The sequence below is a fragment of the Capra hircus genome, chromosome 17 (assembly GCF_001704415.2).
Source record: "Capra hircus breed San Clemente chromosome 17, ASM170441v1, whole genome shotgun sequence".
Lineage (NCBI taxonomy): Eukaryota > Metazoa > Chordata > Mammalia > Artiodactyla > Bovidae > Capra > Capra hircus.
Genome location: NC_030824.1, coordinates 19,406,669 through 19,432,709, shown reverse-complemented (window position 1 = coordinate 19,432,709; position 26,041 = coordinate 19,406,669). Strand labels below are relative to the sequence as shown.

At 50.3% G+C, this 26,041-nt stretch overlaps 2 protein-coding genes across 4 annotated transcripts in view; one reads left to right on the top strand and one right to left on the bottom strand.

The window, feature by feature from the left end:
* Window positions 1-6,389, top strand: part of CCDC92 (coiled-coil domain containing 92) — a 40,500-nt gene extending 34,111 nt beyond the window's left edge. For 2 of the 3 annotated variants that reach the window (XM_018061371.1, XM_018061370.1), the window contains 3 exons: window positions 2,307-2,453; window positions 3,045-3,086; window positions 4,958-6,389. In XM_018061371.1, the coding sequence (XP_017916860.1) occupies window positions 2,324-2,453; window positions 3,045-3,086; window positions 4,958-5,733 (948 nt within the window). In that variant the 5' untranslated portion in view covers window positions 2,307-2,323 and the 3' untranslated portion in view covers window positions 5,734-6,389. Of the gene's footprint in view, window positions 1-1,200; window positions 2,454-3,044; window positions 3,087-4,957 lie in introns of those variants that run through there. The other variant, XM_018061369.1, reaches the window with a different exon arrangement.
* Window positions 7,429-26,041, bottom strand: part of DNAH10 (dynein axonemal heavy chain 10) — a 158,917-nt gene continuing 140,304 nt past the window's right edge. The window contains exons 64-78 of the mRNA XM_005691347.2: window positions 25,137-25,410; window positions 22,691-22,795; window positions 22,135-22,289; window positions 21,325-21,479; window positions 17,772-17,955; window positions 16,775-16,975; window positions 15,529-15,738; window positions 15,308-15,403; window positions 14,072-14,243; window positions 12,605-12,736; window positions 12,220-12,431; window positions 11,960-12,127; window positions 10,102-10,282; window positions 8,441-8,586; window positions 7,429-7,744 (exon numbers count right to left, since the gene is read on the bottom strand). Coding sequence (XP_005691404.2) covers window positions 7,598-7,744; window positions 8,441-8,586; window positions 10,102-10,282; window positions 11,960-12,127; window positions 12,220-12,431; window positions 12,605-12,736; window positions 14,072-14,243; window positions 15,308-15,403; window positions 15,529-15,738; window positions 16,775-16,975; window positions 17,772-17,955; window positions 21,325-21,479; window positions 22,135-22,289; window positions 22,691-22,795; window positions 25,137-25,410 — 2,538 coding nt within the window. The 3' untranslated portion in view covers window positions 7,429-7,597. The remainder of the gene's footprint in view (window positions 7,745-8,440; window positions 8,587-10,101; window positions 10,283-11,959; window positions 12,128-12,219; window positions 12,432-12,604; window positions 12,737-14,071; window positions 14,244-15,307; window positions 15,404-15,528; window positions 15,739-16,774; window positions 16,976-17,771; window positions 17,956-21,324; window positions 21,480-22,134; window positions 22,290-22,690; window positions 22,796-25,136; window positions 25,411-26,041) is intronic.

The window sequence follows — 26,041 nt, the reverse complement described above, 5'->3', positions numbered from 1 at the left end:
ATTAGCCACATTAGCACTGATTTAGGTCTGTCCTTTTAAATTATTTCTGGCCGCGCTGCATGTGGGCTCTTAGTTCCCTGACTAGGGATCAAACCTGCACCTCTTCCATTGGAAGCTCAGTGTCTTAACCAGTGGACCAGCAGGCAGGTCCCAGGTGTGTCCTTTTAAAGGGGAGGACAACACATCTCCCCTGGAATTGCCGCACGCAAAGCCCACCGTAATCCTAGGAGTGGATGTTCCCAGTGAGATGATGGAACTGATGCAGGAGTGACAGACTCGGGTCTGCTGAGCAGAAGTAAACCTGGCCATCCCGACCGAAAGCTCCAGGAGTGGCCCTGCGTTCACGTCTCTTTGACGTCAAGGCCGTTCAGCTTTGGGACTCTCTGCAGCCCTTCATGGCTCACACCCTGGACTTGCCTTGCTCGGAGCTGGTGCCCTGTGAGGTCAGCATACTCCACATCCTGACCATGCCTTCAGGATCTCAGGCACCACGGGGCTACACTTAGAACCAGTGTCTGGCCCGGCAGTCGCGTACAAGAAGCTTGTGGCTGCAGCAGGGAGACAATTCCGGGGGTGGCAGAAACCTTCCTTGCTCCCACAGGCAGGCTGCTCTCGGCTCCTCCGAGGGCAGCTCTGGTGGATGGAAAGTCGACTCTGGCGTGGCCTGCGGCCAGACCTTAGGTAGAGTTCCAGGCCTCCAAGGAGATCCAATCCACCTTCCATAGAGATGACTCTCTCATTTATTCAACCCGTTCCTTCTTACTGGATTTTGAGTTTGTTTCCTGACTCAGTTCCAACCGTAAACCGCAGTGCGACGACTGTCCCTACAGCTCCATCTTCCTCACACGGAGGTTATTTCCCTCTGGTGGGTTCCTAGAAATGGAGTTGCTAAGTCAGAGGGAAGATAAATTCTAAGGCTCCGGGCAACGCTTTCCCAGATCGCTTCCTGTAATAAGGCACCGCGAACACTCCCACCCACAGCTGCGTGTTCTGTTTGCTCTTGTGTGTCTGCCTGTGTGTTCAGCCGACACTCTGCGACCCCATGGACTGTGGCCCGCCAGGCTCCTCTGTCTGTGGGCTTCTCCAGGCAAGAACCCTGGAGTGGGTTGCCATTTCCTTCTCCAGGGCATCTTCCCGACCCGGGGTCTGAACCCGCGTCCTTTGCATTGGCAGGCGGGTTCTTTACCATTGGGCCACCGGGGAAGCCCCTCAGTTTGCTCTTAGTCACGGCTTTGTCTCGCCAGCTTCTCCCCGATAGGCATGTCTTTCTAGGATGTCCGGTGGGCATCCTCCTCCCAGGCTCTGTCTGGCGCATCCTCCGTCCTTCCCTGCACATCTTCATTTTCCTTTGAAGGAGCTTTCTCTTGTGAATAAAAACGCATGTCCTGGGGTTCTAAATACACCCCATTCTTAGCTCAAGAGTTGGGGTGTAAATTTTGCCACAGGACTTAAGAGATAACAGACTGAGCTTGGTGTCACCCACTGCGCTGTCACCTCTAGAGCGGCCCCTCAAGCCACACTGCTGCCCTACCACACACCCAGCCACCGGAAGCCCCCTGAGAGGTGGTCTTTCCCCTGGGGGGTGCTTGCCGGCCCAGCAGACTAGGAAAAAATCACCGTGAGGCTCTGTATTCACAGGAATAGTTTATAGACAGATAATCCACATTTCATCCTTAGCATTTTCCAGTGCTGTGCAAAGGTGTCTTGAATTACTCTGGTAGCCTTTCCAGAAAGGCCGGCTGACTTCACCGCATTTCTCGAGTTACAGTCAGGCCAAGAGTCTGAGCCCTGAGTGAGCGGCTGATGATGGAGGCTGGAAGCTGAGGGGCGGGGAGTAGGGCAGGGTCTAAGTCTGGACTCCAGACTCCTCCTTGTGGCTCCGTGGGATCGTTCTCAGGAAATCAGAAGGAAAGAGAAGGGTCTGGTTGGGGGGTGGCTCTCAAGTCTGTGAAGTCCTGGGGGCTTCCCTCTGAAATGCCCCTTCATCTCCCTCCTACTCCTGGCCTGGCAGCTCTAGACATCACTTCCTCAGTACCTGGTTTTCCTGGAAGGAGGCAGCCAGTGCTTCACCTGCTCAAGGATGTCTTTCAGGAGTGAGTCTGGCCTCAATCGGTCGCAGTCGGGTAGCCCGTGGAGAGGCCAGGGTTTGGAATCAGGGAACCTTGTGTATCCGGAGCCAGGCCTCACACTGCCCTCCACCCCACAAAGCCACAGGGCGGGGGGTAGGGGGACAGGCAGCAGGCAGTGTCCTCTTCCTGCCTGTCACCCCACGACCCTCCTGCCACCAGACCCTGTGTCTCCCACAGGTCACCTGCATGTCAGCATGGCAGCCACAAACCTGGAGAACCAGTTACACAGCGCACAGAAGAACCTCTTGTTCCTTCAGCGGGAGCACGCAAGCACACTCAAGGGGCTGCACGCGGAGATCAGGCGGCTGCAGCAACATTGCACGGGTATGGGGGTGGGGGCACCCAGCAACCTTCAGGGACTGGGGCAGGGCAGGGGGGATGCAAAGCAAAGCAGAACCTGTCATCAAGACAATTTCACACTGGTTGCCTCCAGAGCTGCGCCAGGGGAGAAGGGGGTTTCACTTCCCTCCTCTGGGTGGTTAACCCTGTCATCACTGGAGTCCGTCTGAATGCCTTACCTCATCCTCTTTGCCGAGGCCACATGCACCAAGCATAAAGCTGGAAAGCCAGTTCTCAGCTTACTGAGGACTTGGAAGGATCCAAGTGCAATGGTTAGAGTTTATTAATACATCTTGGAACCAATGATCAAAGTGTAATACACAGAGCAAGCTGCTTGGTAATTGTGGATGTTGGGGTACATATTAGGGGAAAGAAGGGTCCCCTCTGAACCCTAGTAAGGACAGTGGCCACTGATGGTTTCTGTTGTCACTTTTGCCTCTAATGCTGGCAATCCCTGCCCTGTCTGGGCAGGACCCTTGGGCTGATCGTGGGAATCAGTTCTGCGTTTTCAGAGCAGATGAAGGTTTTGAATGTACAGTAATCATTCACAATGATTGTATATGATCTCCTTTTTAGATTTAACATATGAGCTGACAGTCAAGAGTTCGGATCAAACAGGTAAGAACTCCCTTCCCCAAATTTGATGCCACTGTTGTTTCCTATTGTGGCAGATGTTGGTGCCACCTGTTTTCACTAATGACACATGCAGAAGAAAACACATGTGCTGTGAAGAGTTGCACGTGTGATCAGAGCTCTCCTGGGGGGGGAGGTGCAGTCTGGACTCCCTAGGGGTGAGGAGAGGCTGTCAGTGGGGCAGGAGGGGTGCGTGCTCTTAGTTATTTATTTTTTTTGATTGACACATGTATTTAGAGTGGGCTTCCCTGGTGGCTCAGACCATAAAGAATCCACCTACCATGCAAGAGACCCAAGTTCAATCCCTGGGTTGGGAAGATCCCCTGGAGAAGGGAATGGCTATCCACACCAGTATTCTTATCTGGAGAATTCCATGGACAGAGGAGCCTGGCGGGCTACAGTCCAAGGAGTTGCAAAGAGTCAGACACAACCGGAGCGACCAACACTTCATTTAGAACGCCCATTCTCTGTGGGCTTCCCTGGTAGCTCAGTCAGTAAAGAATCTGCCTGCAGTGCAGGAGACCCGGGTTCAACCCCTGGGTCAGGAAGATACCCTGGCAAAGGAAATGGCAACCCACTCCAGTATCCTTGTCTGAAGAATTCCATGGACAGAAGAGCCAGGCAGGCTGCAGTCCATGGGGTCACAAAGAGTTGGGCATGACTGAGCGACTTTCACTGCACTTCTCTGCTTTTCTGGGTTCTCTGGGTTTTTTTTTCAGTGAGTATGCGTTCCTTCTGTAACCAAGAACGAGATGTGATATAAACCAGAATGAAGAGATGGAGCAGGGTTCCGTCTGTGTTCAGCGCAGGACCTGGCACAGCATGTGTGCTCTCTACAGACTGGTTGAACAAGGGTGGCCTCCAGAATAGCCTTGAACGCCTCTCTCTAGACTCTTGTCCCAGCAATGCTTCCTCAAAGCCAGAATCCTCAGGGACCCGCAAAGCTACCAGCCTGCTGGCAGCTGGGGCAGAGGGGACAGAAGCCAGGGCCTCTATGGCCTGTCCCAAATAGCCGCACCAGAGAACAGGATGACGATTTTAAAAGTGTAGAAACCACACTGGAGTCAAGATGGCTTTTTCTAAACAGGCCTTCCCCCAGGGGTTACGGTTCATGCTCTGAGAGATGCAGAGAGGGGACCCGAGGCAGGGGAAAGGTGGCAGCCTGGCATTGGGTCTTCCCCGCAACCTGAGAGCTTTTGTGCCTTAGACATGGAGAACGTCTACATCTGTCTTTCCAAAACGTGCTTTGAATGGAGCAGACAGATGGTTCTGCTAACAGTGTAATCCTATGCCTTTGGAAAGGTTTAAGGCATCCCAGGTGGCTCAGCAATAAAGAATCCTCCTGCCAATGCAGGAGACATGGGTAGGATCCCTAGGTCAGCAAGGTCCCCTGGAGGAGGAAATGGCAACCCACTCCAGTATTGTTGCCTAGGAAATCCCATGGACAGAGGAACCGGGCGGGCTACAGTCCACAGGGTTGCAAAAAGAGTTGGATAGGACTCAGTGATTAAACCATAACCAACCAATACTCTGAAGCTGCCCATTTTAGCATCAGCATTTTTTAAATTTGGAAACATCTTTTCATGCACTAAGCCACTGAACTGAACTGGACGGGGCCTCAAAGACCTCCTGATCACCTACCCTTTCCTGGAAGGAGAGGACACTGAAGGGGCATGAGGGATGGGGTCCCGCCTTCCTTGTGGCCTGTGGGTACCCCTCCCCCATGGGGAGGCGAGGCCGGCCTAGACCCCTAATACTTGCAGGAAAGGTCTCCCTGCCCCTGCCCGCCCCCACCCCCAGCATCTAGCCGCCCTGCCCTTGGGTTCTCACTCTGACCCCTCGGCTTATCTATCCAGGGGACGGAGCTTCCAGAAGTAGTGAACTCAAGAAAAGATGTGAAGACCTGGAGGCGCAGCTGAAACTGAAGGAGGACGAGAACACGGAGTTGCTGAAGGAGCTGGAGCAGAAGAACGCGATGATCACCGTGCTGGAGAACACCATCAAGGAACGCGAGCGCAAGTACCTGGAGGAGCTGAAGGTCAAGAGCCACAAGCTGGGCGTGCTGACCAGCGAGCTGGAGCAGCGCGCCGGCACCATCGCCTACCTGACCTCGCAGCTGCACGCCACCAAGAGGAAGCTCCTGAGCTCGGGCGGCACCTCGGACGGCAGCCCGGCCGGCAGCCCCGCGCTGACCAGCTACAAGCCGGTGCCGCCCAAGGACAGGCTGCCCGAGACGCCCCGGCGCCGCATGAAGAAGAGCCTCTCGGCCCCGCTGCACCCGGAGTTCGAGGAGGTCTACAGATTCGGGGCCGAGAGCCGGAAACTGCTGCTGCGGGAGCCGGTGGACGCCATGCCGGACCCCACCCCATTCCTGCTGGCCAGGGAGTCGGCCGAGGTCCACCTGATCAAGGAGCGGCCCCTCGTCATCCCCCCCATAGCCTCGGACCGCAGCGCCGGCGAGCAGCCCAGCCCGGCGCGCGAGAAGCCGCACAAGGCACACGTGGGCGTGGCGCACCGCATCCACCACGTGGCCCCGGCGCAGGCCCCGCCCGAGGTGGAGACGCTGGCGGTGGACCAGGTGAACGGAGGCAAGGTGGTCAGGAAGCACTCAGGGACGGACAGAACTGTGTGAGCGCCCCACCCCACCCCCTGGCGACCCTCCACCCCGCTGTCGAGGCACTGTGATCACCACTAGGAAAACACTCCATCCGCACCTCCTCTTTTGCTTTGTCTTTTTTTTAATTCCCATGCATGCCAAATTTTTTTCACACTGTCAACAGATTATTCTCCTCCTGCTCCTCCTCTGGCCCTCTGACTTGACACCGAAACAGGATCTTGCCTCTGCCGCAGAATCCGTATTTACTAATCGCTGAGGCCAAACACCTGCGTGCCCACTCGCTTGCTTCCAGCCCCGCTCCGCGGAACCTCCGCGCACGCGCGCGCACGCGCACAGCACGGGCCACCGGCCGCGTTCCTGCTCGACGTTAACGAAGTTATCCGATAGTCACACGCCTAATTCTAAAGTCGGAGCAACGCATATCGGCCTTGACCTCACGCCTCCGGTTTGGGGCGGCCTTTCCGGAAAAGCCCTGCGCCCTCCTGGAGAACCCCCCCGACACACCCACCCCGGGGGCGGCACAGATAAACGAGCAGATGTATGTTATGTCACAGGAACTAAATAAGATGACATTACTCCTCATATCACCACGACCTGAATGTGTGTTCATATTTTTTGTTGTTTTAGCCAAAATGTTCAAGATCCCAACAAACTTTATTTTCTAAACCTGCCTTCTTTCTGTTTTGTGTCTTTTATTAAACCACCCCAGGGTGGGCCTGGAGGGGAGAGACGGTGGGAGGGGGAGAAATACCACACCCCCACCCGTAACTGCTGCCCAGACAGTGGGCTCACCCAGGGTAGGTCCCGGGGTGGGGTTCACTTCCGGAAGAGGAGCCCCGGTTAGGTCGCACTACCCAGAGCTAGTCCCTATAATGTTCTGCGTTTCTGGCAAAAGTTGCTTTTCCGGCCCTGCCCTCGTGTCCTGCTAGCGCTCAGCTCAGACCTGTCCCTCCCAAGCAGAGTTAAGCGGCTGCTCAGCCCCAGACTGGCCTGGCCAGGGCTCCAGGTGTACAGAAGGAAGGGACGCCCAGGAGCCGCTGGTCCTGGAAATTTCGAAGTCTGCACCCTCACAAACCCAGGCACTTGGGGACAGGAGCTCAGGCAGGGCTTAAACATCAGACCCACTGTCTTCACCCACATGCTGGCAGGTCCGAACCACAAGAACTGGGCTGGAGACTTATGGAAGGGAGAGGCCCTGGGTGATTCTGTCCACCTCTGCTCCTCCTTGGCATCATCAGCCCAGGGAAGGGGCCCCTGCTGACCCCACAGGGCAGCCCCTGCCTTCTACCCCACACCCTAGCACACAGCCCTTGCCCCAAAGAAGCAGCTGCTGAAACAGACCTGGATTATCAGAAAACCACCTTTGGGGGACTTCCCTGGTGGTTCAGTGGCTAAACCTCCCTGCTCCCAATGCAGGGGGCTGGGGTTCGATCCCTGGTCAGGGAACTAAATCCCACATGCTGAAACTAAAGATCCTGCATGGTGCAACTAAGACCTGGCACAGCCAAATAAATGACTAAGTAAATACTAAAAAAAAAAAAAACCACCTTTGACAATTTACATTAGAATTCTCACTTGTGCCACTGACATGCCAGCCAATTTTGTTGAGAAGGGAAAGAGATTTCTGTCTGAAAAGGGAAAGAGAATTTGACACATCTTAAAAGGCTCTTTTTTATTTTACTTTTTGAATACACAGAATCCTTAAAAAAATATGGAAAAAGATGAAAATGGATTTCAAATGAAAGGAAAAAGCAGTGTCAATCCTCCTCCTTCCTCCAGTGGTCCCAAGAAGTGACAGCAATCTAGTCTTTCCTAACTCCCAGCATATCCACCGCTGACCACAGACTTAGAATCCATCGCTGTTTCTTCAGCCAGAGGGTTAATCAGAATTCAGGGTGAGGCACACCCCTTGCAGGACCCAATGAGAAATGTGCTTCGTGGTAAAGAGATCGGCTTCAAAAACCAAGCCGACCCCCATGGCATTCCTTCTGGTGGAGGTGGTGTAGACAGGCGTCCGGAAGGTGTTCTGCATAGGAAAAAGGGTGTGAGGGCAGAATCGAAAGTGAAACAAAGCTGCTCAGTCATGTCCAACTCTTTCGACACCAGGGACTATATATATGGACTATACAGTCCATAGAATTTTCCAGGCCAGAATACTGGAATGGGTAGCCATTCCCTTCTCCAGGGGATCATCCCAACCCAGGGACCAAACCCAGGTATCCCATATTGCACGGGGATTCTTGACCAGCTGAGCCTGCAAAAGGAAGCGCTAGTCCCAGAGGGTGGGTGGGAGGGCGAAGGCTTATCGAAGAGCTAAGGATCCAGAAGGCTCCCCACCAAGCCCATGAGGCACGCCCAGGCTCTGCAAACACCCAGGAAAAGTGGGTAGGCGGCAGGGCAGGAGGCACCTGCCGTCCACAGCGAATGTAACTCCATTCTGATCCAAGCAGTGCCCACAGAATTTCACAAGAAGGGAGAAGTCACTCCTGAAGCAGGCCTAGACCACCGCCTCCGACCTTGAACCCGAGCCCCCCTGAGGAAGGCTCTGCACACACTCATGTGCACGAGTGCATTTCCTGAGGACGGGCTCAAGGGCTTCCCCCAGCCCTGAAAGGTAAAGGGCCCCTGTGCTAAAAGGCAAGGCTGCTGGAAACCGCCTGGTGTCTAACTCTAGTCAGAGGAGACCAGAAGAGGAGAACCGGGCCGGGCATCAGCATTTCACCTGCAGCTTGAGGCGATGGGCTTCAATGGGGATGATCTTCAGGATGGGCAGGTCAACCACCAGCACCTTGGGTTTGCTCTTGATAAGACATCCTTTTTCTATGTCCCAGTCAGCGCCTTCCAGATACAGTCCTGAGACAAAGCATCCTAGAGGCACAAGGAAGAGAGCCAGGCTTAGGCAGTTGTTGTTTAGTCCCTCAGTCGTGTCTGACTCTTTTGCAACCCCTCAGGCTCCTCTGTCCATGGGATTTCCCAGGCAAGACTACTGGAGTGGGTTGCCATTTCCTCCTCCAGGGGATCTTCCCAACCCAGGGATAGACCTCGCATCTCCTCCATCGGCAGGCAGATTCTTTACCACTGAGCCGTGCGGGAAACCCTGGACTCAGGCAGGGGGACGTATAATTCTGCTGTATGGCTCTTAGGGGATGTGTATATCAATAAACAAAAAGGTAACTAACCAACTCTCCTTCCCCAGACACAGCCCATGCCTGTTCCCAAAAGACGTGGCCACCACTTCTACCTGGTCCACTTTCCCTTCATAGAGGAACAGCCCAGAGGTGATGCCCTGGAGACCCCATGACCCTCCCTATGGCCACCGTGCCATGGAGGAGGGGTGGGCGTCTCTCCCAAGCGACTTGGCACCCCAGACTTAGCGGCCTGGGGCCCCCAGAGTCAGCTGGCACCACAGCAATTCTGAGTGCCCCCCAGAGCTGAAGTGACAGGAAAGCAGGGAGCTGAAGCCTCGAAAAGGAAGTGGTCTCAGGGGAGGAGGACACTACTGCATACTTGCCCAGGAGCAGAGAATAGCATGGCCACTTGGCCCAGAGAGGGTGGAGGCCCCAACACTGCCAGTCCCTTTGAGACCTCTCTGGGTCTTCTACAATGGGGATGGAGCATTCCTGAATGTCCACTGTAAATCCCCTCTCCCCAGCTGTCAGTAGCTCAAGAGGGCTTTTGTGCTTGCAGTGAAGTGCCCTCTAAGATAGCAGTCCCCAGCATTTTCAGCACTAGGGACCAGTTTTGTGGAAGACAATTTTCCATGGACTGGGAGTCAGGGGCGATACTTGGGGCAATGGTTTCAGGATGATTCAAGCGCATCGCATGGCTTGTGCACTTTATTTCTACATCAGCTCTGCCTCAGATCATCAGAAATAGACCCCAGAGGTTGGAGACCACTGTTCTAAGACATGAATCCCCCCAAGAAATAGCAGTTTCCAGCTGTAGTTTGCAGACTGTAGCCAGTGTCTACAAGACTTGAAGTTACAGCACAGTTAAATGGTCTGCACCTCGCCTATCCCACTCCCTGGCTTCCATGCCCCTGGGTTCTCATGGTTCTGGGAAGCCACCTGGCGATCCAGTTCTTTGAAAGCTCACATTCAAACCCTAGGAGCCCATTTCCCACAGACGAGCAGGGCAAGTGTGGCTCAGCTCTCCCCTGACATCAGCTTGCATCTCAAAGGAAAAACCGGACAAGAAGCATCCAGACACCCGCTCAGAGATGCCAGGTCCCACACGGACAGTGCGCAGACACAGCCAGTGTTTACAGCAGTCTGATCTTCAAACACTTCCTGGCGCATCCGGGCCCACACTGTGCTCGCCCCTTCAGCTCCAGGAGGGAGAACTTACAGGAGAGACTGTGAGTCTACAGGGAGCTGGCCATACCTTGTCCTGCCCGCTCATTCACTTCGTCTGCGTCCTGGAACTTGGTCACTTGGGTGAACAGAGTGGAGCGGTCCAGTGGCCAGCCATTCCTCCTGCAGGTGGCCTGCACCAGGGCCGTGAGGTAGGATTCTGGGATGTGCAGCCCAGAGAGCCACATCACACTGGGCTCGCTCTCGGTGACCTGGAAAGGGAGGAGGTCAGGTGGTGAGGAGGTCAGGTGGGAGCCTGGGGCTGCCATCAAGTGCTAGGGTCACAGCTGACAAAAGAGGCAGTTCACCTTAGAGGGAGAAAGATGGTGTTGGGGTAGCTGTTGGCCCATTGGGAAAAACAAGCTGGATGGCCAAACTGCAGGTGGAGCAAAGACTTAAACAATAAACCACACTGAGGCTCTGCGTTCTTATTGCAGGGGTCGAGGGTTCAATCCCTGGTCAGGGAACTAGGATCCTATATGCCATGGCACAGCCAAAAACAAAACAAAAATGAATAAATAAATAAATAAACCATAAAAGTACCAAATGAGATCTCCAGAGAATGTTTTCAGAATCGTGGAGTGGGGAATACAAAACTCAGAAGCCATGAAAGAAAAGACTGGCCTATTTGACTACATTAAAATGTAAAACCCTCCTATGGAAAAAAAAAAACCAAACACAAAATCAACAAGCTTGAGGCAAGCTGGGGAGGTATCTGCAACTCCAGCACAGAAAAAGGGTAAATCCCCTTGATGTACAAAAAGGGAAAGGAAAGTGAAGTCGCTCAGTCGTGTCTGACTCTTTGCGACCCCATGGACTGTAGCCTACCAGACTCCTCCATCCATGGGATTTTCCAGGCAAGATACTGGAGTGGGTTGCCATTTCCTTCTCCAGGAGATCTTCCCAACCCAGGGATTGAACCTGGATCTCCCACATTGTAAGCAGACGCTTTACCATCTGAGCCACCAGGGAAGTCAAAGAGCTCTTAAAAATCAGTTTTAAAAGGTGGAAAACTTGGTAAGAATGAAATCCAAATACAAAAAGTCAAGTCACAGAAAAACACACAAGGTCTGTAAACATGTCAAAGACATTCGACCTCACCATAATTAAAGGAATACACATCCAAAATCTTGGATATTATTTTTTACCTATGAAGGAGAAAAAGGTCCAAAATATTAAGAACACGCCATGTGGCAGAGAGGTGAGGAAATGATCATTCTTGTACACTGTGGTGTCAAGTTCTCTAGGAAACTATCCGACAAGAGCTGTCAGAATTTAAAATGCACACACCCGGATCCAACTCTTCCCTTGTACACATGGAATATACTCATATGAGTCTCCAAAGGCACATGCAACAGAATGTTGTTTGTACTAGCAAAACCAAAAACAGACAAAAAAAGACAGGGACTTCCCTGGTGGCCCAGAGGCTAAGACTACACTCCCAATGCAAGGGGCCCAGGTTCCATTGCTGGTCAGGGAACTAGATCCCACGTGCTGCAGCTAAGACCAAGTGCAGCCAAATTTTTAAAGTTGACTTTTCAAAAAAAACTCCAATGGTAACCACCTAAATGTCCATCAGGGAGAGGATACAGGATATCTGTGAGCTGGAATTGCCTAGAGAGGTCTCAGTGTAATCCTTAGGTGGAACAATTGCCAAGACAGACTCTTAGATGAATAAGTCGTGCATAGTATGCTTCAGAGTATTTAAAAGAAAGAAACAAAAGGGAAAAAAAATACAGATATGCTTACAGAGTCATGGACCATTTCCAGAGCACCTAATCAGCTCTGGACAGAGGTACTGCCAGGGATGGGAGAAGAAGTCGGGAGGTGGTTTGAGGGTAGTCCCGGCCAAGCCTTGAACCAGCAAGCAGACCACTGCCCTCACTCACCCATGTCGTGTACTGGTTGAACCTCCGCAGGAAGTACAGCATCCAGTTTCCAAGGGACTTTAAGGTGTCAGGGGCAAGCTTTCTCCAGATGTTAGGGATTTGCCCAAGAAAGAGAGACCTGGCTACGTCATCTAATTCACTGCTCATCCCAACTTCTCCGGCCAAGGCCTGTTGACAGAATCAAGAGCAATCAGGCAAGACTAGGGGAAGACCAGGCACTCCACCTGGGCAGGAATCTGCACTTGAGGACCGGGGCTTACCCTCTGAAGTTCAGCCAGGGACCTGGTCATCCGTATGACAAGCTTGTTGAAGCGCTCCAGCTCCTGCAGGAGGACCACCGAGGTGGGGGAGACGCCCTGCCCAAGGTGCTTCCTGACCAGGTCCAAGTCAAAGACTTTGGGCATCTTGTTCTCTATGTCCTTGGCCACCTGGCCGATGTAATCATCTCTGCTGATGCCAGCGCTGGACTCCCCTGAAACCAGGACACATTTTTAGAGACAGCAAGGCACCTGAGCTTGGGACCAGGGCATCCAGCACCTTTGATGAAAGGCACCAAAGTGTGGAAACTACCAGAAACCAAAGCAGCACACTTTGGACCAATGCCCTTGGTCCCCCAGGAGCACAGTTGTCTGCAGGGGACTTTACCTGTCTGGGGCTGCAGCTCCAGCAGATGAGCCCACATGTCTCGAGCCGCCTGAGTGTAATATCCAATCTCAGCATTGGGGTGAAGACCAAACACTTCAGGCGTGTTGGCCAGTGGAAGGGCCTCAATGGCTTCTATAAATGGAGAGAACATGCAGCGGTTACACTGCCGTGCCGACCCCCCGGCCCTCAATTTCTGAAGACCCACAGCCTTAACCTCCCCAGACATGTTATATTACTTTCCACTTCTTAAAGGGGTACATGCTTTTAAAATAAGAATTCAACACTACCACATCCAAGCCAGCTCTAGGTGCATCTTTTTTCTTTTTTTTTTTTGCCATGCCTGGCAGGATCCTAATTCTCCAGTCAAGGATCACACCCAGGCCCACAGCAGTGAAAGCCCAGAGTCCTCACCACTGGACCACCAGGGAACTCCCTCTATGCACAGCTTTTATGAAAATGGCCCAGTGAGGGGACTTCCCTGGTGATCCAGTGGTTAAGAATCTGCCTTCCAATGCAGGGGATGCAGGTTCAATCCCTGGTCAGGGAACTCACATCCCCTATGCTATGGAGCAACTAAGGCCATGTGCCTCAACTACTGAGCCCATGCACCCCAGCAAAAGATCTTGCATGAAACAATGAAGATCCCACATTCCGTGACTAAGACCTGATCCAGCCAAATAAATGAATAAAATTTTTTAAAATAAGCAAAAAATATATAAATTATATTAAAAAGAACATTTAGGATCATTAGATATATTCTAACAATAAATATATGAATTATAATAAACTGGGTTATTCAGATGTATTCTTCAAAAGTTTATATAAACTCTAAGCTTCCCTGGTGGCTCAGATGGTAAAGAATCTGCCCGAAGTTCAGGAGACCCGGGTTCAATCCCTGAGTCGGGAAGATCCCCTGGAAAAGGAATGACAACCCCCTCCAGTATTCTTGCCTGGAGAATTCCATGGACAGAGGAGCCTGGCAGGCTACAGTCCATAGGGTCGGAAAGAATGGACAGTACTGAGTGACTAACACACACATATATATATCTTTGATCTCCTTCCCTTATCAATATATCCAGGGGATATATACAAATATGTATGTATTTGAGTATAATAAACTGCTTTGCTTTCAAATATAAAATTAAATTTTAAAAAAATTAAAAAGAAAAGAAAATGGCTCTGTGAGTTTCCCAGGGGCCACTCTGCCCTTCAGTGGAGAATCTGATATATGTACCATCATTCCAGGACAGGAAGTCTGAACTAACTCCATCAGGTCTGAGGCTAGGAAGAGCCTGCTGCGCTCCCTCTAAAAAGCATAAGAAAACACCCCCAACCTAACAAGGAACCCCAACAGTGGAGGGGTCAGAAGAACCATCAAGCCAACTGCAGAAATCAGAACAGCTGAAATGCATGGGCTCCCTTAGGATAAAATATTTAGCATACTTTCTAATGACTGAGAAATCTCACCAACAAAGTTTTCCTTGACATCCCCCGGGGGGATTTTGTAGTCCACTTCCTTGTTCCAGAAGAAGTGGAATGGCTGGAAAGTATCGAAGAGGAAGTCTCCCAGGTACTCGTCCATGTAGATGGTCAGGATACGCCGGTCAAAGCTGTCGATGGCCCGTCCTCCGTACATAACCTGACGGTAAAAACAGTGAGAGCTGGTGGGAACCCAGACCTCCAGGGTGAACCCTAAGGTCCCAGCAGATAGCCCAAGGTCAAGCCCAGATGCACCCTCAGTGAGAATCCTGCCGTCTGGCCACCATGCAGCTCCAACCGTACTCACCCACAGTGCCTTTGGACCACTATATACAAGAGGGCTTGTGTGCAGACTCATAGAGCCCAAGGTGACAGCAGTTCTTGTGAAATGCTGGGAGCCAGTGTGCAATTGACCAAACTCCCCAAAACACAGCAAATAAGCAACAAAACAATGCAGGAAGCCAGCAGCCCCTTTTGTCTCTGAAATGGTGAAGTCTCTGTTTGAGCCACGTGCAGGCCACCAGGGAAGCTTTCCCACAAACACTGTATAAGGTCATGGCCTCCAGAGTGGGCCTCTAGGCCAGCTGAACAGGAGCAGGGCTCCAGTGATGTGCCTGAAGCATCCTAGGTGGGGAACATGAGTCCCCAGAACAATAAGTCCAGGGCCCCCAGGTGAAGGTTGCTCACTTAGAATGAGGGATAATGGAGTGATGAACTGAGATATTTCATAGGGACCCAGGGGCCTTTGACTGACGGGCAGCAGGAGCAAGAGGAGAGTCCCAGGGCTTTCCTGGGTGGCTCAGTGATAAAGGATCTGCCTGCCAAAGCAGGGGACACAGGTTCAGTCCCTGGTCTGGGAAGATCCCACATGCTATGGAACAACTAAGTCCCATGTGCCACAACTATTGAGCTTGTGCTCTAGAGCCGAGGAGCTGCAGCTACTGAAAACCATGTACCTAGAGCCTGTGCTCCGCAACAAGAGAAGCCACCTCAATGAGAAGCCCATGCACTGCCCCGAAGAGTAGCCCCCACTCTCCGCAACTAGAGAAAGCCCAAGCAGCAGCAAAGACTCAGCACAGCCAAAAATAAATGTCTTTTTTTTTTTTTAAAGAAGGGAGTCCCAGAGGGCTCAGAGGCCATGGACCAGGGGTGCCAGGCCATAGCCCAGCCCACCCAGTGGGGGTGGGAGTGGAGAGGTGCAGTGGGCCCCCAGGATGCTCCTACCTCTCCAATGAGGTACTTGAGGCTACCCCACGGGATCCGAGGGTCATGCTGCTGGAAGGCTTTTGTCAAGTATGTGTTCAGAATTTCCATGCAGACCTTAAAAGAGGAGGAACAGGCCTGGGTATCCACAGCCATCCAGGCTCTGACCGTTTTTTGAAAACACGGGCAGGAACCACTGAGAGGGGAGTGTGCCCGGGCGGAGGCCGCAGCCGCATCTTCACCTGGAAGTCGGACTCGTTGAAGTCGTAGTACACGTTCCAGCCGATCTTCCCGAACTTTCTCCTCTCCTGCACCACTGCGTGGAAGAAGGCCAGCACGTAGACCAGGGGCTTGAAAGCAGGGTGTGGGCACTCATCCAGCATTTCGGGCGAGATCTTGAAGTACGTGGCTCTCATGTTGAGTTTCAGCCCATTGGGGGGCTCAGTGACAACCTGTCAGGAGGGCAGACAGATAGGGACGGAGACCCCAGGCCCAGGAGCTGGGCTCCGAAGAATGGCCTTCTCTCCATCCTAACGGGGCATCTTCCCTGTTTCCCTAACAGTGAAAGTCAAGGACCCAGGCGAATGAGTTTAAAAAAAAAAACAAACAAAAAAACAACCTAGATATTGGGGACTTTCCTGGTGCCCAGTGGTTAAGAATCCACCTCCCAATTCAGGGGACAAGGGTTTGATCCCTGGTCGGAGAACTAAGATCCCACATGCCACGGGTCAATTAAGCCCACGTGGAAATGGTAACCCACTCCAGTATTCTTGCCTGGAGAATCCCACGGACAGAGGAGCCTGGCGGGCTACAGTCCCTGGGGTTGCAAAGAGTCAGACACAACTGAAGTGACTGAGCATTCCACAAGAGAAGCCCGTGCATGACAGCGAAGACCCAGCCCAGCCACACACACACACACACCCCAGCCGAGACGTTGTTCCAGCTCTGCCCTAACTCATCAAATGACCCCAGGAAGGCTCTTTAAACCTCTTTCTGATTCATGGGATCCTCAAATGTGAAACGGAAGGAGGTACATTTTCCCTCTACCCGCCCCAGAGGCAGAGAGAGGCGACAAAACCTTTCCCCCAAATGTCCCCGGAGACTAAGTTAAACAGGGCCTGTAAACCCCTTGAAACTTCTGCACACAAGCACTCAGGTTCTGTGGGCTGTGGGTAGGCCAATCATTAGAGATAAAAAAGGATGTTTAATAAATGTGAAGTCTGTGAAAACTAACCCACACATGCTTTGGGGACATGCAGAAGGGATAAAGACAGGCCTGGGAATCATCACTGTCACTCAGTGATCATCACCTTATTCTGGACAGTGCTTATCTCTGAAGCGAGAGATGGAATTGGGGAAGAGGGGTGCAAGGGGTCCCAGCTCTATCCTACACATACACACACAGACACACACACAGAGATGTAGCAAAACTGGGAGGCGAACTGAGGAACTGAGCCACGGGTGTGTCTGTTTATCCTACAGCCAGACCTTCAAGGACTTCTGCAGGATCCCGATGGGGAAGCCCTTGGTGGGGTCCGTGGTGAGCCACAGGCGGAAGTCAGGGTGGGGCTTGGTGATCCTCTCCAGGGACTTCTCCAGATCCTTCAGCCACTTGACCAAGAGATGGCAGTTCTGCAGCATCAGCCACTGCCCACGAGCCACCGCCGTCTCCAGCAGCTGCAGGGCCACCTGCTCCGACGGAGACAGAAGGGAAGTGTTGGCGTCCCAAGGCTGCACCACCCCATGCTCTCCCAGACCCTCCCCGAGCCCCCATAACCTGCTGGCCACTGCAGCAGGAGACACAAAGGAGCCAGTGGTCCCGGAGCTGCAGAGGGAGCCTCTGAAGATACAACCCTTGAGCATTCCTCCAGGGTCACCCAGGTCCACCGGGCCGCACTCACTGGCCTCCCTCGGCACCCAGAGCGCCAACCTCAGACACAGGGACACCTGCCCCCTGACAGGGTGGCCTGGCCACTGGCAGCCACCAGTGACGGCATGACCCAAAACAGGGTTGCTGCAAGGGCCTAGGGAGATGATCACCAGATGTGATGAGGACCAGATCTGGAGGGACTTCCTGGTGGTCCAGTGGCTAAGACTCCAAGCTCCCAATACAGGAAGCCCAGATCTGAGTCCTGGTCAGGGAACTGGATCCCACATACCACAACTAAAGATCCTGCATGCCACAGCTAAGACCCAGCACAGCCTAATTAATTAATTATTTTTAAAAAGAAAGTGCTTTGGAAATAGCAGAACATACTGTTTGCAACATACGGGTGCAAACCCGGGTGATCACAGAAGGTCAGCTCTAGAGCTAACTACTGTTCACACTCTCATCATCGCTGTGGCGTTTGATTCCTGCTCCTTAGACCGGAAAGGCATGGTGCTGGTGTGTGGGTGGCACTCTTGGCTTAAAGCCAGGCATTTGTGAATTCATTCCAGGCACCTCAAGCACGTTTAGGGCTTGTTTCTTCCAACAACGATCTACCTTTTCTTGACCTTGACCCATGGCAAGGAATTTGAGGCGGTTCCCTCCAAAACCACTGCGCTCGGCTAGTTTCATAAGGTCACTGGCAGGGTCCGAGCCAGGGCTCAGGATGAACACGATGGGCGAGTTGGGGGTGCTCTGCTCAAAGATGGCTTCGAAGCTGATCATCGGGGGCTGCACATACCTAGGGGAAGAAACATGACTGGAAAACGCTCCTGGGAGGATAGCTCTGGGCAGGGACGGGCCAGTGTGGCCAGCACTCTGCCTGCCAGCATCCAGAACCTCTGACTACTTCTCTGGTGTCATTCTTTGCTCAGCCTTCCTTGTTAGGTATCCGGTGTTCACACACATCTTACTCACTGGATGGTCAGCTTCTGGATCACAGGGACCTCTCTGCATAGCCCGATACATCCAGGCTGGGTTCAGGAGACCTGCTCTGAGCTGGGTGCCTTGTGACAGGCCAGCCTTGCAGGTGGACATGCCCTGGGCACTGAACCCAGAGGTCCCACACCAGCAGATTCGCAGGCATGTCCTGAATGGCCAATATATCAAGATTTTTAAAAATTAGTTGCCAGCACATAAAGACTGAGCGATTTTATGTAGAAATTCAAATTTCTAGTTTGCTTTGAAGAGTCAGAGATCTGGGTCCCTACCACCACCTGGCATCAGTCAGCAGAGGTTAAGGGGCTACTGGCCAGGACTTGGTCGCTCCAGTTTGCCCTGCCCCTATGCAGTCCTGTTCACTCATTTCCATCACCTGCCAGCCAAGGAGGCAAATGGAGAAGCCTCCATACCAGGCTTCTCAGGTAGCACCAGTGGTAAAGAACCCTCCTGGCAATGCGGGAAATTTAAGAGACTCGGGCTCAATCCCTGGGTCAGGAAGATCCCCTGGAGGATGGAATGGAAACCCACTCCAGTATTCTTGCCTGGAAAATTCCATGGACAGAGGAGTCTGGAGGGCTATAGTCCATAGTTCAGTTCAGTTCAGTTCAGTCGCTCAGTCATGTCCAACTCTTGCAACCCCATGAATCACAGCACGCCAGACCTCCCTGTCCATCACCATCTCCCGGAGTTCACTCAGACTCATGTCCATCGAGCCCGTGATGCCTTCCAGCCATCTCATCCTTGGTTGTCCCCTTCCCCTCTTGCCCCCAATCCCTCCCAGCATCAGAGTCTTTTCCAATGAGTCAACTCTTCGCATGAGGTGGCCAAAGTACTGGAGTTTCAGCTTTAGCATCATTCCTTCCAAAGAAATCCCAGGTATGATCTCCTTCAGAATGGACTGGTTGGATCTCCTTGCAGTCCAAGGGATTCTCAAGAGTCTTCTCCAACACCACAGTTCAAAAGCATCAATTCTTCACTTCTCAGCCTTCTTCACAGTCCAACTCTCACATCCATACATGACACAGGAAAAACCATAGCCTTGACTAGATGGACCTTAGTCAGCAAAGTAATGTCTCTGCTTTTGAATATACTATCTAAGTTGGTCATAACTTATCTTCCAAGGAGTAAGCATCTTTTAATTTCATGGCTTCTATCACTATCTGCAGTGATTTTGGAGCCCAAAGAAATAAAGTCTGACACTGTTTCCACTGTTTCCCCATCTATTTCCCATGAAGTGATGGGACCAGGTGCCATGATCTTCGTTTTCTGAATGTTGAGCTTTAAGCCAACTTTTTCACTCTCCTCTTTCACTTTCATCAAGAGGCTTTTTAGCTCCTCTTCACTTTCTGCCATAAGGGTGGTGTCATCTGCATATCTGAGGTTATTGATATTTCTCCCAGCAATCTTGATTCCAGCTTGTGTTTCTTCCAGTCCAGCGTTTCTCATGATGTACTCTGCATATAAGTTAAATAAGCAGGGTGACAATATACAGCCTTGACGTACTCCTTTTCCTATTTGGAACCAGTCTGTTGTTCCATGTCCAGTTCTAACTATTGCTTCCTGACCTGCATACAGATTTCTCAAGAGGCAGGTTAGGTGGTCTGGTATTCCCATCTTTTTCAGAATTTTCCACAGTTTATTGTGATCCACACAGTCAAAGGCTTTGGCATAGTCAATAAAGCAGAAATAGATGTTTTTCTGGAACTCTCTTGCTTTTTCCATGATCCAGCAGATGTTGGCAATTTGATCTCTGGTTCCTCTGTCTTTTCTAAAACCAACTTGAACATCAGAAAGTTCACGGTTCACGTATTGCTGAAGCCTGGCTTGGAGAATTTTGAGCATTACTTTGCTAGCATGTGAGATGAGTGCAATTGTGTGGTAGTTTGAGCATTCTTTGGCATTGCCTTTCTTTGGGATTGGAATGAAAACTGACCTTTTCCAGTCCTGTGGCCACTGCTGAGTTTTCCAAAGTTGCTGGTATATTGAGTGCAGCACTTTCACAGCATCATCTTTCAGGATTTGAAAGAGCTCAACTGGAATTCCATCACCTCCACTAGCTTTGTTCATAGTGATGCCTTCTAAGGCCCACTTGACTTCACATTCCAAGACGTCTGGCTCTAGATTAGATCACATCATCATGATTATCTGGGTCATGAAGATCTTTTTTGTACAGTTCTTCTGTGTATTCTTGCCACCTCTTCTTAATATCTTCTGCTTCTGTTAGTTCCATACCATTTCTGTCCTTTATCGAGCCCATCTTTGCATGAAATGTTCCCTTGGTATCTCTAATTTTCTTGAAGAGATCTCTAGTCTTTCCCATTTTGTTCTTTTCCTCTATTTCTTTGCATTGATTGCTGAAGAAGGCTTTCTTATCTCTTCTTGCTATTCTTTGGAACTCTGCATTTAAATTATTTTCACCTGTTTCTTTTTTATAAATTTTTATTGAAGTATGGTTGATTTATAATGTTGTATTCATTTCAGATGTACAGCAAAGTGATTCAGTTATAATATATATATTCTTTTTCAGATTCTTCTCCCACCTAGGTTATTGAAAAATATTGAATATAGTTTCCTGTGCTATATAGTAGGTCCTTGTTGTTTGTGTACTTTATATATCATAGTGTGTATATGTTAATCTCAGATTCCTAGTTTATCTCTCCCCCCTCCCCACCTTTTCCCTTTGGTAACCATAAGTCGGCTTTCTGTGTCTGTGAGTCTGTTTCTGTTTTGTAAATAAGTCCATTTGTATCATTTAATAATTAAATTCATTTATTTACTATTAATTGTTGTTGCTGAGTTGCTAAGTCATGTCCGACTCTTTGAGATCCCATGGACTGTAGCCCGCCAGGCTCCCCTGTCCATACAATTATTTACTATTACTATTTATTATTTATATATAACATTGTTATATAGTAATGTACTATAGTTATGTGCTTACGATAACTGTTACTAAAATTAATTCACCTGTTCCTTTTTGAATGTGGTCACCAGAAGACTTGAACTTACAAAAGTGGTTCACATTGTATTTCTCTTGAACGGCACTGTTCCTGAGTGGCTACCAAACTGCGCTCTCCGGAGCTGGCCACGCCTGCCATCTGTGAGCCCAGGAGGCGGTAACATTAGGTATCCTGCCCCACAGAAAGGACCAAGCAGACACAAGCTCACTTACTTCTCTCCCATTGTTACAGTCACGTAGTCGGTCACAGCCCGATACACCCGGTCCACACGGAAGCAGCGCAAAATAAGCAACTTCTGGAAAGGGGTGATGTTGATATCATAACCCAGAGGGAATGGAAACTGCTCCAGGGAATCCAGGTCATACCACTGGGGAAAGCAAAGAATATACATGGTGGTATCAACTCAGAAATGAGATAGGCCCCTTTTAGGTGAAGGTCCCAAAAGCCTCTGTAAAGGGATGAAATTTGCAGGTGATTTTAGGTAGCTCTGTCATTTTTTTTTTTATCGTCCAAAACTATGAACTTTAGAAAGAAAGGAACTGAGTCTTATTATAACACTGTTGAGTCGTTGAGTCCACAGTGCCCATCAATGGACACAGTCAATCCACAGAGGCTCAGAAAGTGTCTTGGATGAATGGCTGGCTGGACAGATAGATGGATGGATGGATAGATGGACAGATAGACAAATGGATGGATGGATGGACAGATATTAATAGATAAATGGAAATGGATGGATGGATGGGTGGATGGGTAGACAGATGGACCAATGGATGGATGGATAGATGAAAGGGTGGATGGACAGAGAGGTAAACATAGGGACAGAAAGATGGATGGTTCTCCCACAAAACTATCTGAACCAGATAAAGGAGGATTCCATCAGGAAGGTGGAGGGCCTTGGCTACCCTCTGCATGAGTCACTCAGAGACATATCTTCTCACTTGTAAGGAGTCAGGCTATAGATTAAGCATGGAGACTGCCAACACGCAAGGAAGGGAAGAAGCAGAAATGGAACATGAGCTCACCTCCTGCCAGACAGTCAGATGTTTCTCCACATCAGCAGGAAGATTCCCAAAGTTGTCTGGAAATATCTCTGATAGAAGCATGATATCTTCCCATCCCTGGTCAGACAACCAAGTACAGGGCTTGGTTCGTTTGCTTTTCTCCAGGGAAATGTTTCCTAATAACAACAGGAGAGACGTAATCAGCTGACATCAACATACCAGGAAGTGTAAACATCTCTGTCCTGGGACTTCTCTTACTTTGGGGGGAAATTCACTTCTCAAAATGGGTTGGAAAGAGAGGGGGGCATTGGCTTCCTCGTCACTGTCCGTGACTCCAGCCAGGAAGCTCTGAGTGGCTTCCAGTCTCAGGGTAGCCTTAAAGCAGAGCCTGGTTGCTCTAAATTAACTTGAACCATATCTGAGGCTGGAATTGTCAACTGAGATATTTACTAAAGCAGTGCTACTGGAAGTCAGGTTTTAAGGATGGAAAACTACTGTTGTTTAGCAAACAAACTCATATGCATGTGCACTGTGGGTCCAGGGAGTTGGAAAGCATGAAACGAGACAAGCTCATTACCTTTCAAGAAGAAATCTAATTCTTCCTGGGGGACTCTCCCCTCTGCTTGTTCTATCTTGATAGTCATATTGAAAGAAAAAAGTAACTTGTGCCTCTCAAACAACCCTGAAGAGAAACAACAGATGGGTCTGGATAAAATAAATGCATTTAAACACTGGGTTTCTTATGCACAACTTGCTTAAATTTCAGAGAAATGAGATGAAACACCTCAACTGCACAGTTAGGTGCATTTAGCCATCTTTGCATTTGGTATCCGTGAATATCTGAGTGCAAAAACTGACCCTGGGGACTTCCCTGGTAGTCCAGGGGGTGGGAGTCTGCCTTCCAGTGCTGGGGATACAGGTTTAATCCTCGGTCAGGAAACCAGGGTCCCGCATGCCATGGGGCAACCTAGCCCACCCATCACAACTAGAGAGAAGTCCACGCGCTGCAACTGGAGAAGTCTGCACACCGCAGTGAAGAGCCCTAGCACCACATTTAAGACCCAGCACAGCCAAAAAACAAAAGACACATGAACTCAACTGACAGTCATGCTCAAAGTGCAGTGGGCAGTGACCCTCGCTTGTATGTATCAGAAATGGTCATGCCTCTGGGCAGCACTTACCACATCCTCCTGGGAAGAGGAGGGGGGTCCTCAAGCTGATGAAGGGCAGCATGATGGAGGTTTAGAGCCACCTTCTGAACGAAGTGCTAGTCAATTACCCAAAACTCAAAGCAAAAGCTCTTACAGAAGAAGACGCTATTAGCAAACTTTCTATAAAGGGTCAGAGAGTGAATTTTCTTGGCTCTGCAGGCTAGACAGTCTCTGTCATAACTACTCAATTCTGCCACTGTACTGTGAAAGCTACCATGGACGGATATGTATAGAAATGGGCATGGCTGTGTGCCAATAAAACTTTATTTACAAAAGCATACAGTGGGCCAGATTTGGCCAGTCTCTATTACAGAGTAGGCTCATTCCATCAACAGACTCTTTATGAATAGGAAGATGCAAAACAATAGAGTTCTTTTTTTTTCAACCAGAAAAAAATATGTCCTGAAAAAAAAAAAAGTGTAAGTCAAAGTCTGAGATTTGAATTCTACTTTATATGTGTTAGAATTTTTTAACCAGAAAAAAATATGACCTGGAAAAAAAAAATATAAGTCAAAATCTGAGATTTGAATTCTACTTTATATGTGTTAGAAGGGTTGTTTACTTAAGTGAGACCTATAGGAACAATGCTGCTGCTAAGTCGCTTCAGTCATGTCCAACTCTGTGCGACCCCATAGACGGCAGCCCACCAGGCTCCCCCATCCCTGGGATTCTCCAGGCAAGAACACTAGAGTGGGTTGCCATTTCCTTCTCCAGTGCATGAAAGTGAAAAGTAAAAGTGAAGTTGCTCAGTCGTGTCCGACTCTTCGAGACCCCAGGGACTGCAGCCCACCAGGCCCCTCCGTCCATGGGATTTTCCAGGCAAGAGTACTGGAGTAGGGTGCCATTGCCTTCTCCCATAGGAACAATAATCCTCAACATTTTTCCTGCCCAACTGGTAGGAGCTGAATTGTGTCTCCTAAAAATCTATGAGTTGAAGCCCTAATCCCCCCTACCTCAGAACTGGAGACAGGACTTCTAAGAGGTAATTAGGTTACTCAGCCATTAAAAAAAAAGAGCAAAATAACAGTATTTGCAGACATGGATGGACCTAGGGATTGCCATCCTGAATGAAGTAAGTTAGACAGAGATAGACAAATATCACATGAGAGCACTTCTATGTGAAATCTAAAAAATGGTGCCAATGAACCTACTTACAAATCAGGACAAGCGCCACAGATATAGAAAACAAACTTATGGTTACCAAGGGGGAAAGAGGTGGGGAGGGATAAATTGGGAGATTGGGATGGACATACACATACATTTATAAAATGGCTTCTCAGGTGCTGCTAATGGCAAAGAACCCACCTGCTGATGCAGGAGACATAAGAGATGTGGGTTCGCTCCCTGGGTCAGGAAGATCCCCTGGAGGGGGGAATGGCAACCAGTTCCAGTATTCTTGCCTGGAGAATCCCCATGGACAGAGAAGCCTAGAGGGCTACAGTCAATCGGGTCGCAAAGAGTTGGACACGACTGAAGACCCTTAACATGCACACAGGCGTGTATAAAATAGATAACTAGTAAGGACCTCCTGTCTAGCACACGGAACTCTACTCAATACTCTGTAATGACCTACGTGCAAACAGAATCATAGAAAGTGGATATATGCAACTGATTCACTTGGCCGTAACCTGAAACTAACACAGCACTGTACAGCTACTGCACGCCAATAAACATGAATAAAAACAATAAAATGAGGCGTTTAGGGTGGGTCCTCACCCCATCTGACTGGTGTTCTTATAAGAAGAAAACATGCGGACACACAGACAGATACACAGGGCACGCTGGTCCTAATCGCTGCAAAGAGGTACTGACCTGTACAGCCATAGTTGTAGATGTTGAAGGTCAGCGTGTCCATAATGTTCCTCAGTCGCTTCATAAGAATGGAGTCAGGCAGCGACTTCTTGAGCGACAAGCCGAAGACCTCCAGGAAGGCGATCAGGGAGTACTGGTACATGGAGTTGACCAGCGCCATCTCCGACAGCACGAAGAACAGGATGGCCCCCCGCCGGGCGGCAGGCCGGTAGCCGTCCCGCAGCCGGTCGATGTCCAGGGCTGTCTTCTCCGCCAGCTTGAGCTTCTCTGATACCTAAAGAAGAGGTGCACGTTGCCACTTACGGCCATAACCAGGAAGACTTACGAACTAGGGGCAAAAAGTAAGAAGCCAGAAGTGAGGGAGAGGGTGGCAGCCAGGAAACCCAGGAGGTGCTCATAGGAAGGGCTCCCACCCCCTTTCGAGGTGCAGATAGGTGTCTGTGGCTTGACTCCTATCGCCCTGTGCCCCCTTCTTCTAATAACCGTTGCTGAGTTTGATTTTGAGACACGATTTCCTCCTTTCATTCATATGTGGGGCTCAACCCCATCTCTAGGAAAGCAGCATGTGATTCAGGTCCCACTAATCCACACGCAGCATCCCAAGGCCATGGGAGTGATTTGGGGTGAGCATGTGATGTAGAAGATTCTCACTCTTCTCTTTGGGGAAAGTAAAGGGACAGACCCAGCCTGTGACCATGAGGGAAGCTTGGCTCCACAGGGAGGCAGAGAAGGAAGCCGACACAGCAGAAAGTCCAGCCCAGAAATGCAGAAACGCTGTGTCTTAATGATATTTGGAGTCCTGGATCCAGCCCTTCTGAAGCCCTTCTGGACTTTCCTGTTTTCTAAGAAGATAAATTCTCTTTGGACTTAAGACAAGTGGGGCTGGGTTTTCTATCACTCTTGAC